The 12017-nt window shown below is 36.9% G+C and overlaps 1 protein-coding gene and 1 long non-coding RNA gene across 9 annotated transcripts in view; one reads left to right on the top strand and one right to left on the bottom strand.

The window, feature by feature from the left end:
- LHX9 (LIM homeobox 9) overlaps positions 1-6284 on the top strand; it is a 21520-nt gene extending 15236 nt beyond the window's left edge. For 5 of the 8 annotated variants that reach the window (XM_015636104.3, XM_015636107.3, XM_015636106.3 and 2 more), the window contains 2 exons: positions 231-433; positions 1583-6284. In XM_015636104.3, coding sequence (XP_015491590.1) covers positions 231-433; positions 1583-1840 — 461 coding nt within the window. In that variant the 3' untranslated portion in view covers positions 1841-6284. The remainder of the gene's footprint in view (positions 1-230; positions 434-1582) is intronic. The other 3 variants (XM_015636109.3, XM_015636108.3, XM_015636105.2) reach the window with 2 other exon arrangements.
- LOC107208113 overlaps positions 1-12017 on the bottom strand; it is a 50111-nt gene that overhangs the window by 2553 nt on the left and 35541 nt on the right. Inside the window, exon 4 of the long non-coding RNA XR_004498476.1 lies at positions 6280-6331. This is a non-coding gene — a long non-coding RNA (uncharacterized LOC107208113). The remainder of the gene's footprint in view (positions 1-6279; positions 6332-12017) is intronic.

The following is a 12017-nucleotide window of genomic DNA, read 5'->3' on the forward strand; positions in this document are numbered from 1 at the left end:
CCACTTCCGCCACTTCCTTCCGTCACTTCCTTCCTTCCGCCCCTTCCTTCCTTCCACCCCTTCCGCCACTTCCGCCACTTCCTTCCTTCCTTCTGCCACTTCCTTCCTTCCTTCTTTCCGCCACTTCCTTCCTTCCTTCCGCCACTTCCTTCCTTCCTTCCCCTGCATGCTGTATCACTTGCTGTATCACTAACTGTAACACTAACTGTTCCACTTTGTTTATTCAACAGGTTGTAATGAGAATGAGGCAGATCACCTGGACAGAGACCAGCAGCCTTATCCCCCATCCCAGAAAACAAAGCGCATGCGTACCTCCTTTAAACACCACCAGCTTCGTACCATGAAGTCCTACTTTGCTATCAACCACAATCCAGATGCCAAGGACCTCAAGCAGCTTGCCCAGAAAACAGGCCTAACCAAGAGAGTTCTGCAGGTAAGAAGTCACATCACAGGCTTGACAGAATTTTCCCCTGCTAGTCGTCAGTCTTTCCCTTATGTGTAGCTATGCCAATATACATAGAAATACTTTTGCTGGGTGTGTCCCTAGTGGGTGTGCAGAGGGGTATGTGGCAGAAGTGCCAAATGTGTGCCTTACTGCCCCAAGGCAGCCAAACACCAAACTGTTTTATGATTAGCTGCATCCTCACCATGAGGAAAATGTCTTCAGAGTCTACCCACCCTGTAGATATCCTGGGGCTGGTGGACTCTCTGTGGTGACTGCACTAAGGATAGAGGTGGCAAATCTACTGATTTTATGGGTGAAGCCTTTGGGCTCCCCTGAAGGAATTAATGTGGCCCCTCAGTAAGCAGATCCCTGATGTGCTTGAAGCAAGCTTTGACCAATATAATCCTCCAGGACCAGCTGGCTCTCACTCTCAATGCTTGTTAGACAACTGTTTTCCTTAAGGGCCTGCATAGTCAAAAGGCAGTTCCTTGTGAAGGACAGCCTAGCAAATTATGTTAAAAATCCCTATATGGTCTGTGATAGCTCGGTGAAGGTAAAACGAGGTGTGTATTACATGCAGAGTGCCAAAGAAGGGCAGTGAGTGAGGTAGAAGGAGAATCTATTAGTGGCAATTCCTTGTCTGTGTTACATGTCACCTCAAACACTGTCAGTGAACCTTACAGAACAGAAAGACTAGATGACCCATATCAACAATCTGTAAGACAGAGATGGTGTAATTACCCCTCCTTCCTCTTCAGCCTTTTTAAGTAATCAAGGCAAGCTTTCAGCCTTGGCAAAAATCTGCTCACTCACCCTTTGCTGCAATCTTTATGTGTGTTGACCCCAAGCTACCCAACCCAAGAAACACTTTGTGGCCATCAAGAGAGTTGCTTTCTCTGGGTAAGCAAGGAGCGGATTTTTCTCGAGGCTGCTCTCTGAGGGCTGTAAGCACCTGCAGCACTGAGCCTGTACACAGAGTGTCAGTACCACCAGTAGCAAGAAAAGCTATAGAATGACCTAGGTGATGTGCCACACAAAATCAAACATCACAAATGAATTTAAAAAGCAAGAACAAAGACAAAAATAAGCAAAGCAAAACAAGCATCGGTAAAGAAATCCATTGGGATTGGTTTGCAGGTTTGGTTTCAAAACGCAAGAGCCAAATTCAGAAGGAACCTTTTGCGGCAGGAGAATGGGGGTGTCGATAAAGCTGACGGCACCTCGCTCCCGGCACCGCCCTCAGCAGACAGCGGCGCACTCACTCCACCCGGCACTGCGACCACTTTAACAGACCTGACCAATCCCACTATCACTGTAGTGACATCAGTGACCTCTAACTTGGACAGCCACGAATCCGGGAGCCCCTCACAAACTACCTTAACGAACCTTTTCTAACAGTTCCTTTTTTTTTTTAAATTCTTACTCTTCATTATTATTATTATTATTATAATTATTATAATTATTATTATTATTTTAAAGCCTTTTAAAAACAAACAAACAAACAAACAAACCCACAAAATATTTGGGAAAATAAACAGCTTGATGTGTAGCATCTGCAGCCACCTGGCAAATGAGTTTGAAGTAATATGTTGCTATAATAAATGAACATTTATTGTTGGTAAATTGTACTCAAATTCTTTAAATTTATCAAATAACTGAAGAGAAGGTGATGAATCATTCTAATAAGTGCCTCTTAAAATTGTATGTTACTTATTTCCAGAACCTTGAAAAAAATTGATTGTTACCCCCTCAAAAAAACCCCCTCAATTCCTCCCTGATAACTAGCTAAAACCATTTTAATTATAGCCAAAAGAATGCTGCTTCAAGATTGTATGTTCACTTAAAGCATTTAAGAACCCCAAATTTAATTTTATTTTCATAATGCATCCAAAAGTTTTGTACAATTTATTTTTTAAACGTGGAAAAATAAATACAAAATGAATTAAACTCATCACGAAACAGTCAGACTGGAAGTACCAGTGCTCTTTCCTAATGCAGTAGTTGCAAGCCAGCTCCTCCCTGAGCACTGGGGAGTCTCACTGGGACAGCTAAACACTCCTCTGCCAGTTCTGCACCCAGCTGGGACGTCCTTGGCCATCACTGAAAGCCATGCCTGGATGGAGGACTTGGAGAGAGACCCAGTGATGAGAGCACGTGTGGGTGAGGATGGCAGGACCAGGCCGTTGGTCTCCAAATTTGTGCCCCGCATTAAGGAGGCAAGATCTAGAAAACACCTTCCAGAGTGAGCTCATTCCCATAAGGATGTCATTAAAGCAACAATAGCAGAGTAACAATGCAAGTGGAGAGTCCTACCTCTGAAATGCTGCCTAGGGAGGGGTTTTAATTTTTGTCTGTTAAGCAGCTCTGAATTTTTGGATTTAGAAAAGGTAAAAATTGCAGCTGACTACATGGCTTCAATGTAGTCTTCAAATCTTCAAAGCAAACAAAAGATTGCCCAGTTACTTTATTGAGCACAAAATTAATTTTCAAGAAGGTGTATGCATGTGTACTATTCAAATGAACTTTTGATAAATCCTACTTTTTTTTTTTTTTTTCAGGGAAAATGGAAATAAGCAAAATATAATTTATTAAGATGTTTAAGGAAAAGCTTTTCAGTACAATTTATTCATTACTTTATTGAATTTTCTTTAGACGTTTCCTGAGATTGTATCAGATGCTTTGTTTAACACAGGAACTTAAAATCTTTAGTTCATTAATATCTCCAGCATATACTTTAACTTTTTAAAGTTAAACTTTGTATAAAACAAAAAATGTTAGCAAAAAATCATACAAAACCAGGAATTGGCAGTGAGTAATTTCAAAGCCGATAAACTCAGAAGCCTTGTGGATGCTGATCTAAATACATTTCTTAGTTTACAATAGTGATCTTTCTTTTTTTTTAGTTTTATTTAAGCTAAAAGTCTGAATGGTCTGGGCAGTGGTGAATGTTCATTTGTATCCTTTTATTGTAGTTGAACACCAATTAGATTGTGGAGAGTCTCAGAAACAAAAACGGACAAAAACCAGTCAAGATCTATGTCTTGCTTTTAGTGGATTGTTAAGAATAACTTTGCACATATACCCCACTTTTTAGACACCATCAAATCTCTTTTTGGTGGTCAAAGTGGCTATTTAATATATTTTAAAGGTGTCCTTTTTGGCTGTATAAATGTGTGGTTACATATTGACAGTTCACTGCCCACATTAAAGTGCATTATTGTAATTTTTGCTCAGGGTTTTTAGAAAATTAGCACAGAAAAGTAGCTTATTTTTAAAAAAGATGATGGAAGAGATGTTAACACTGTAATAGAAGAAAGGTGTGTTTGCCATTATATATTTAGCAAGTATGGTTATCATCTTCTATGGATATTGAATCTTGACTTTTCCTATTTCTATTACCTTATGGGCATTTACCACTAACCAGACCAAAAGACCTTGGTAAGGCTGAGATCTTTATTAATACACTTTTACAGGTAAAAATATTGATACTTATAAATTTTGTTCTTTGACAGAACAATATATGGTACTAGAGATCTACTTTATTAAGTAGACTAATTAAAACTCAGTTCTACTATGTGCCTTATGATATACCTTGGGAGTAAGTTTGTGAAAAATCAGGATATATGTGTTGTTTGTTAAATTAACTGTTTTAAGCCCTTTTGACACCTCAATAGTTTTGTACTGTTTTACCTCTTATTTCTGAAACTCTTTTTATGGTGTATCCTGTTAGAGGGGACAAACATGTCATAGAAAGCAGTTGTGCACTCTTTCAGATATAGTTGATAAAACCAATAATCTTATATATTGAGCTTCGTGTTTATAGTACAGTAAGTGGTCTAGCAAAATTGTCCATGTTTCTTTGTTTATTGATAAATGCATTGTATAGAAACTATTTCCCCTAAATATTTATGGACCAAACAATTGTGATATATCTTATTAAATTTGTGTGAATAAACCATTTTGAATCTAAAGAGTTTTATTTCCCATCAGTTTTTTTTTTTTTTTTTTTTTTTTTTTTTGCGGGGGTAATTTTTGTTTCTTTTTTAAAATTTAAGGTCTACATGTACCCATGTGTCTCTTTGCTTTTATGGTACCTATGAACAATTGGTATTAAACACAGAAACACGGCCTTTTAAATATTCTAAAGTACAGTTTCTTCTTAGGTTTTCAGTTTCTTCCTATTCAATGTATATGCTACTGCTGGTGCAATTTAGATTTAGCCTTTTAACTCATCTTTTGAACATGCAAAGTAATGCCCCACTGATTTGATACTGAGACCCTGTCATAGCCCTCTTCTAAAAGAGCCAGAAAACTAGGAGCTAAAGTAATTGCATGACAAGTATAACCTAAATAGTATGATGAAATGAATCAAGATTTAATGCTAGGTATATTGAGCACAAAATAGAATTGCAGACCCTGAAAAGCCAGGTTGCTCTGTAGTTTAATAAATTGTCACTATGATTTCTTTCAGGGAGAACAAATCATGGGGCATTACAGCCAAACATCCCGACGTTTGAAAATTCCCTAAAGTATTAAAAGAAGGGGAAAAGTTTGATCGGAAATCCACTGCAGTGAAGACAAAGACAATATTAGGTTATGATAATCATACATTTAAAAATCCATTGAGCCAAAAAATAAAAATAAAAGACTTGATGTAATTTCCTGAATGTTAACAAAACATATGTTATTTTATGGTGTCTAATTAACAGAACTGAAGGTTTCAACAAATTGTGTGGTATCAAACAAATTTAGAGAACCTATGTATAAAACCAGAGCAACCTGGCAGCAATCTACCCAGCCCATATTCAAATAAATCTTTTCTTTTTTTAAAAAAAAAAATCACATTTGTCAAGCACAAATACTTGTAAAATAAAATCTGAGTGCATTCATTCCACTTGCTTGCTAATGTGTACTAGTCATATCTGTTAAATGGATTTTTGTAAATTCAAGGAGAACTTTTCACTCATCTGAGATAATAGGAATCAGAACCCAGTAACTTTAGTACTATTATTTCCCAATTAATTTTTTTAAAATGAGACAACTCTGCATGCACTTTTCCATCTGTCACATATAGTGTACATTTCTGTATGACGAATTTCTCTTTGATGTTTCTTGTATAATACCTTTCATTAATAAACATTTTATTTGATGCAAACATAGTTAACTTTATGTAAACACATAGCTAATTGTTTCAACTAATTTAAACTTTTCTTTTGAGAGGAAGCAGTACAGTGCAGTTCCAATGTTATATATATATATATCTAAAATCAAAAAGAATGAGGTAGCAATACTATTGCACAGTGTAAAATTATTTCCTTTGGTGTTAATTTTTTGACTTGTATAAAATGGACTTGTTTTAAAAAGAAATTCCCATCAGCATCAAGAATAAAACAATCCCCAAACTCTTCATCAATATAAGAAAACAGGAGCAGTACAGTGTGTACTTTAACAGTGACTTTAGAGTACAAGGATGTAATTTGTGGGTCCCTGAGCTGTTTACATAGTCACTATGCAATGAGCAAGTTTGCTACATAAAGTTGATCCTAAGATTCCCAGTCCAAATCACAGATGATTATTACAAGAAAACAAGCAAGTGTAACAATAACCAACTCTTAGTAATGAGGTTTTGTAACTGTTAAGCAACTATTTGCAGAAAGATTTTTTTAAAATATATTCCTATTTAGCTGTACAGCCAAAGCATATGTTAAACAAATTAACATATAAAAGACTTGCCAGAAAATCTTTCATTAAGATGACATTTTTATTATATACTAATGAACCCTATGTAAACAATGTAACTTTTATGAATGATGGACATTAAATATTTCACTTACGTGTATCCTCAGCATTTTGCATGTTTTCTTAAACCTTTCCAGTTTCAGAATTCTAAAAAGAAAACCATAAAAGTATTAACAACATAGCACAAAGTTATGTACAGGTTACTGCAGGAATCTCTGGAAACCGGTAACTAAGTGTTCTAATGGCAATAAAAGGTATCATTTATTGGTGGTAATTATGGGAAGGATTGTTTAAACAACAGTTTTATAGTATGTTGTAAATTTCTATTGAAAAAGGTTAGCATGGTGGACTTAATTCAAATCAGCTTGATCAGAAATTTAAGTATATTGTGAAATTCTTAAGCTGAGCCTTATGTGTATTACTGCAGAAAGTAAGTAAATGTAGGAAAGCGATTATTTGTGTCACAGCCACAGTGTGGTTTCCTCCTGTTGTCCTTAGGAAAATATTACAACCATTAATTATTCCAATCAGTAAAGAACTTGATGGTGCTTAGGACCAAGTAAAAAACCTATTCATTATAATTTTTCTTTTGTAAATCACTGCATTCTTCAATGGGTTGGTTTTCTTCTCCCCTGATTTAACACTTAGCAGAGATACTTCTAGACTTGTCCATGTGCTGCATTTTTCACTTCATTTCAATTAGAAAAATAAATTAATTAAATAATCCTGCTGAAATACCGGCAAAATCTAAAATAAAACCAGGACAATTTTATTCCTCTGTGTCTGATTAGAGATATTAAGATTTGATTTTTCTTAAGAACACTTAGCTTTGTTTGGAGACAGTCCTGTACACAGTGCTCTGACTGACCTGACAAGTGGCATTAGACAATCCAAATTTTTTCAAAAATACAGAACTGTCTCCTGCATTAAGAAAGCAAATATGTTGAAAGGGCAGCATTCTCTGAGAAAGAAAAAAAGGAAACATTTCAGACAAGGCTTGAGAGAAAGCATGACAAAGGTAGGTTTATTGTCCTGAGTGAGAAATGTCTTGGGGGTCTTTCTAGTGGATGCATATCCATGTCTAGACACGGCACTTCTTTGCTGTCCTGGTCTTGAAAAAGAAGTCAAATTGTGCAGTCCTAGAACATCTCCCTCAGAATTATTCACCAGAGAAATGGCTCACAGGACCAGGTCAAGTGACAGAAGGATGACACCGCAACCCACTGCAATTGGTGAAATGTTCCCTCTCCGATTCTGTGGGCTTTGAGCCAGGAGCTGAATGAACATGGAGATTAAATTACACTCTTGTCTCTAAAGAAAGCATAACCTTCAGAATGAGACAGAATATATAGGACAGCAATGCTGCTCTGTGCTTTGGACTTCATCCTTCAGAGCTGCTAATCCAAGCACCTGGCACATGCATTAAACTGACTTCAAGATATTTCTTCCTCCTTCAACCAAATGCAGGACACAAATTATACTATTGGAATTTCCAGAAGGTACTACAGAGTCAGAGACTTTATTCAGTTATTCTGCAATGCTGAACAATTCTTTTGCGCTTCTCACTTGACACAGACTTATCTCGACACACACCTATACGCATATCCTTGTCTTGTCTTCAGATAACCAGTACTTTCATATTTATTTAAGTCATTCAAACCTACATGAAGCAACTCTCTTTGCTTCTACATTCTAGGAAAGGCAGTTGTCATAATTTTTGTTCTGATGCTCCTTTACCATAAAATATTTTTCTGGAGTAGGTTTTATGTTAGAAGTTCGTACATATATGTGGTCTATTTTTTTTCTTTTCATAGCTTTGAACAAAAAAATCCCCACTGCAGTGCTTGATGCATCTAAATATACAGATTATTTTGCCAGCTTTCCTTGAAATATCTAGAAAAACAAATCTAGGGTAATCACTGAATTCCTGGCTTGCGTGTAACTGTAAGGTGTTCCCCTGTGCAAATTGATTTTATCACAATAAACAATATAAAATACAGACAAATATAATTTTATTATAAATTTAACTAATATGATTAATATTAGAGATGATAGGATTTTTTAGCTGGCTCAAGAGTGCCTCTGTTTTTGGAAATGGGCTTGCGAAAAAGCATCCTTTGAAATTTCTGGTAATTGGTACTGCTAGGAACAGAGGGCTAGATTGAAGGTTAGCTCCAGCTTGACAAAAATCAGTGCAATTTTCCAGTTTGCTCTCTTTTCAAATTAGGCTTTAACAGAGAATAAAAATACTGTTAATTATTTAACTACAAGATAATAAAAATCGTATATGCTTCCCTTTTGTGCCTCAGTTGCACACTTCAGAATAGATTTTTGAGACAGAACAGATACATAGCATTTTGAATCTGTGAGAATGCTGCCTATGGCAAGTAAATAATAAGGCAAAGAACAAGCTAAGAAATAGTTATCAAGTTGCAAGTGCAAACAGTCACTGGAGAGGTGTCGTAGTTTTTTTATTTAACACCCTGTGAATTCTTATTTCACCATTTTCTGAGGAATTTGGACCTTCCACAGAGTAAATGATCAAGTAGCTTGCTTTGCCACACATACCTTGATCACAGAACTGAAATGCAATAGAGAAAAACATGTAACAAGAATTTTTCAGAAAACATTATCTAGCAAAATAAAAAATCGTTGCCCTATGTCCTAAAATCAGTAAAATCAAAGGCAACCTCAGAAAAGCTGAAAGCACTGATTACTACTATATCTGAGCTAGAGCGATATACAGGCTGGTGATTTCTGTTTAGCTCCTAGATGATAATTCCCTTTACTGAACAGCATATATCCCATCACAATAAGGAGCCATGCATGTAATGTCAGTAGGGACAGCTGAGATCAGTTTAGATTTGGCACCTTGGAGGTGGGTATTTTTATGTGCCAAGAAACTTGCATAGTTACTGCTCGGGCTGCAGCCACAAGTGTTAAACAACGCTTCTCATTTTCTTTTCTGGCTGTCCAGCAGAATATTTTTTACTTTATAAGAAAGAGTGGGCTACAGAAAGTTAAAGAGACACTGAAAAGTACGTGAATGGGACTGTATACCTTTTATGTCCCTGCTAGCCCATTTGATATAAAATGCTGTAGCTTTGAGGCTCTATCAGTCTTACAGACTGATATTATTGTTTTCTTTCTGCTTTATAAATTGAAGATACCTTGTTTCTTATATATGAAGTTACACAGACAATCTGTAACTACATTAGCTGAATAAATTACCAACCCCATTTTGTCAAAATATTTCTTAATAATAAAACCCTTGAATGGATATGGTCTTTTTTTTCCCTTAATCTGGCTGGAATAAATTAAGAAAATAGTTCATTATGATGTATTAGAAATAGTTTATCTGCCCAGAATTTCTCTCTACATACAGTAATGTTAGAATTGACTGGAATGAATCAATTTCTTCTCTTTTCAACCGTAACAGAGCACTAGCTTGACAGCAGTTACATAGTAGTCAGTGGCTCAAAACATTAATTTTAACTACTTCTATTGTTGTGGATGGATCAAAATTGAGAAGCTCTGCAAGTCACATTTTATCTCTAAAACAGTACCATTAAAAGACTATATGATTTGTAGTGCTCAGATCTTTTTAAAATAACATCCAGATTCTGAGATCTTTTTATCCCCTTGTATTATAACACCAACAAATTAAAACTGCTGAGGTTAAAAGCATGTTTGTATTCTTGAACCTATTCAAACTATCTAAATTAATCATATTTCCAGCATGGACTGCTGAATTCTGGTGAAATTTGTAGATTTTTGATTAAATGTTCTTGATTTCTTTATTTGGATCTGCAGAAACAAAAGCTAAGTTTTATAATAGCCTATTGCACTTTCTGGTCTTTAGAAAAACTAAAAAATGAAGTAATGAATAGCATCAGTAAAGAAACAATTTTAAAGAACTAAGAGCTTTAAAATATGGAGGCTTTTTTCCCTTTATTTCCTAAGAAAAGTAACAGGGATACCCATTTTTGGGATCAGGCCCTCCAAAAACTAGTTTCCAAAGGCTTCTCTCTCAAACTTCCCTGAAGAATTTTGCCATTAAATAAAATAACACTCCATTACAAAAATCTCTTACTTTGAGTAAGCTGAATCCTCCGAAACGTCCAAATTATTTTACTCTTTTTTTTCCCTCCAGTGCTTCTGAACACCTGTGTTTCCTCTGTCCCACTTCTGCCCGTGTGAAGGCAGCCCATGCAGAATTGCTCTGGCAGCTTTATCAGCACTGCCTGTGATGGGGATGAGATCCTGCACTGGGTATCAGTCCTAGGGCTGAGCACACCCAGCTGCTCTTCTCAAGCAACTATTATCTCTTTTATTAATACTTGGCCTTCACTGTGTGTGTCAGGAGCTCTGCTGGGCTGAGGGCACACAGCCCCTGACCAACCTCACCTGAGCCCTCCCCACCCATCTCAGCCTTGAGCCCTGCTGTGCTTCACCTGCCTCCAGTCCTGCTTTCAGGGCAAATTCTGAATGGCCTGCCTCTCTCCCAGGCAGCCCATAGGCCCTCAGGCCCAGTTGGCTTTTGGTAGGAAAGGAAAAACTCATGATTCAGTCAGAGACTTCTTTTTGAATCATGGAATAGTCTGGATTGCAAGGGACTTGAAAGTTCATCCCCTTCCTCTCCCCCAGCCATGGGCAGGGACACCTTCCACTAGGCCAAGTTGTTCAAAGCCTGTCCATCCTGGCCTTCGTGCAACTCACCATAACACTAATGGGCAGTAGAACCCTGACAGGAAAATCTAATTTAAGCTCCTCTTTCTAATTCCAACTTGAATCCATATGCTATGATCCTGGTAGTGAAAACATTTATGCTTGTCTTTGATTTCCTTGTACAGTGTGATACCACTGAAACATAGTTAAATGGAATTATTTGCAGTACTGGACTTAACCAGAGGAATGAAATCAGAGTTTAGTGTATAATTTATACCAATTTTGTTTCCTTCTAAATGATTTAAAAGATTTTCAGCTGTGTTAGTAGAATACAAATGAAATATCACTACAGCTTCTGAATTTTGCCTTGTTTGTGGTCAGTTGCTTATATTTACTTAGGAATTAGCATTAGAAGGAATGGAAACAGTTTTATTAATGGTCAAGAATACAAATGGTCAAAGGATGAACCTATAATTTGAATGTTTTGCAAATATGTCACTGCCATATATGAAATGCATTCTGCACATATGTTATTGGTTTCCTGACTGGCATGGAATGAAAAAGCCTACTTTTGGTATTTCAGGTTACAACAGATGTTATTTCTTCTGTGCTTCCAAATTGCAATATTTAACATTCAGCACAACTTTAAAGTAGCTATATGAGAGGCAGAGATAGCAATAAAGCATGCCCAGATTTTGGGGTTTACTGCCAGTGTATAAATACAAAGCACCAAGGCTTTTAGTTTGTGTTTGAACCATAACGATAAGCAAGAACCAGCTTTTAGAAAGCTGTATTAAAAAAAAAAAACCCTGTTTCAAATTCAAGCCAGTATTTCTAGGCATATTTTTATCCTGAATTCCTTGCTCACAGGTGGTTTCTTGCTCCCTCCCTTTAGGTAAAAAGATTCAGGCAACCCAAAGCCTGAGGAAGAAAGGGAAGCATAGCTCAAAAATGCCTTTACAACCACACTGTTTAACACCCAGTTCCATCCCCTGCACACAGTCCTACGTGGTAACAGTTTGTCCAGATGACAGCTTGCCCAGAGCATAAATCCATTGTGTGGTGCCTGTCAGCTGGCTCTGTGTGCAGAGACAGCGTGTGCAGGGGTGCTGCTGGAACACGGACTGCGCTCCGCATCGCTGCTGCTGCTGCTGCTGCTGCTGCT

This window comes from Parus major, chromosome 8 (assembly GCF_001522545.3).
Source record: "Parus major isolate Abel chromosome 8, Parus_major1.1, whole genome shotgun sequence".
In the NCBI taxonomy this organism is placed as follows: Eukaryota; Metazoa; Chordata; class Aves; order Passeriformes; family Paridae; genus Parus; species Parus major.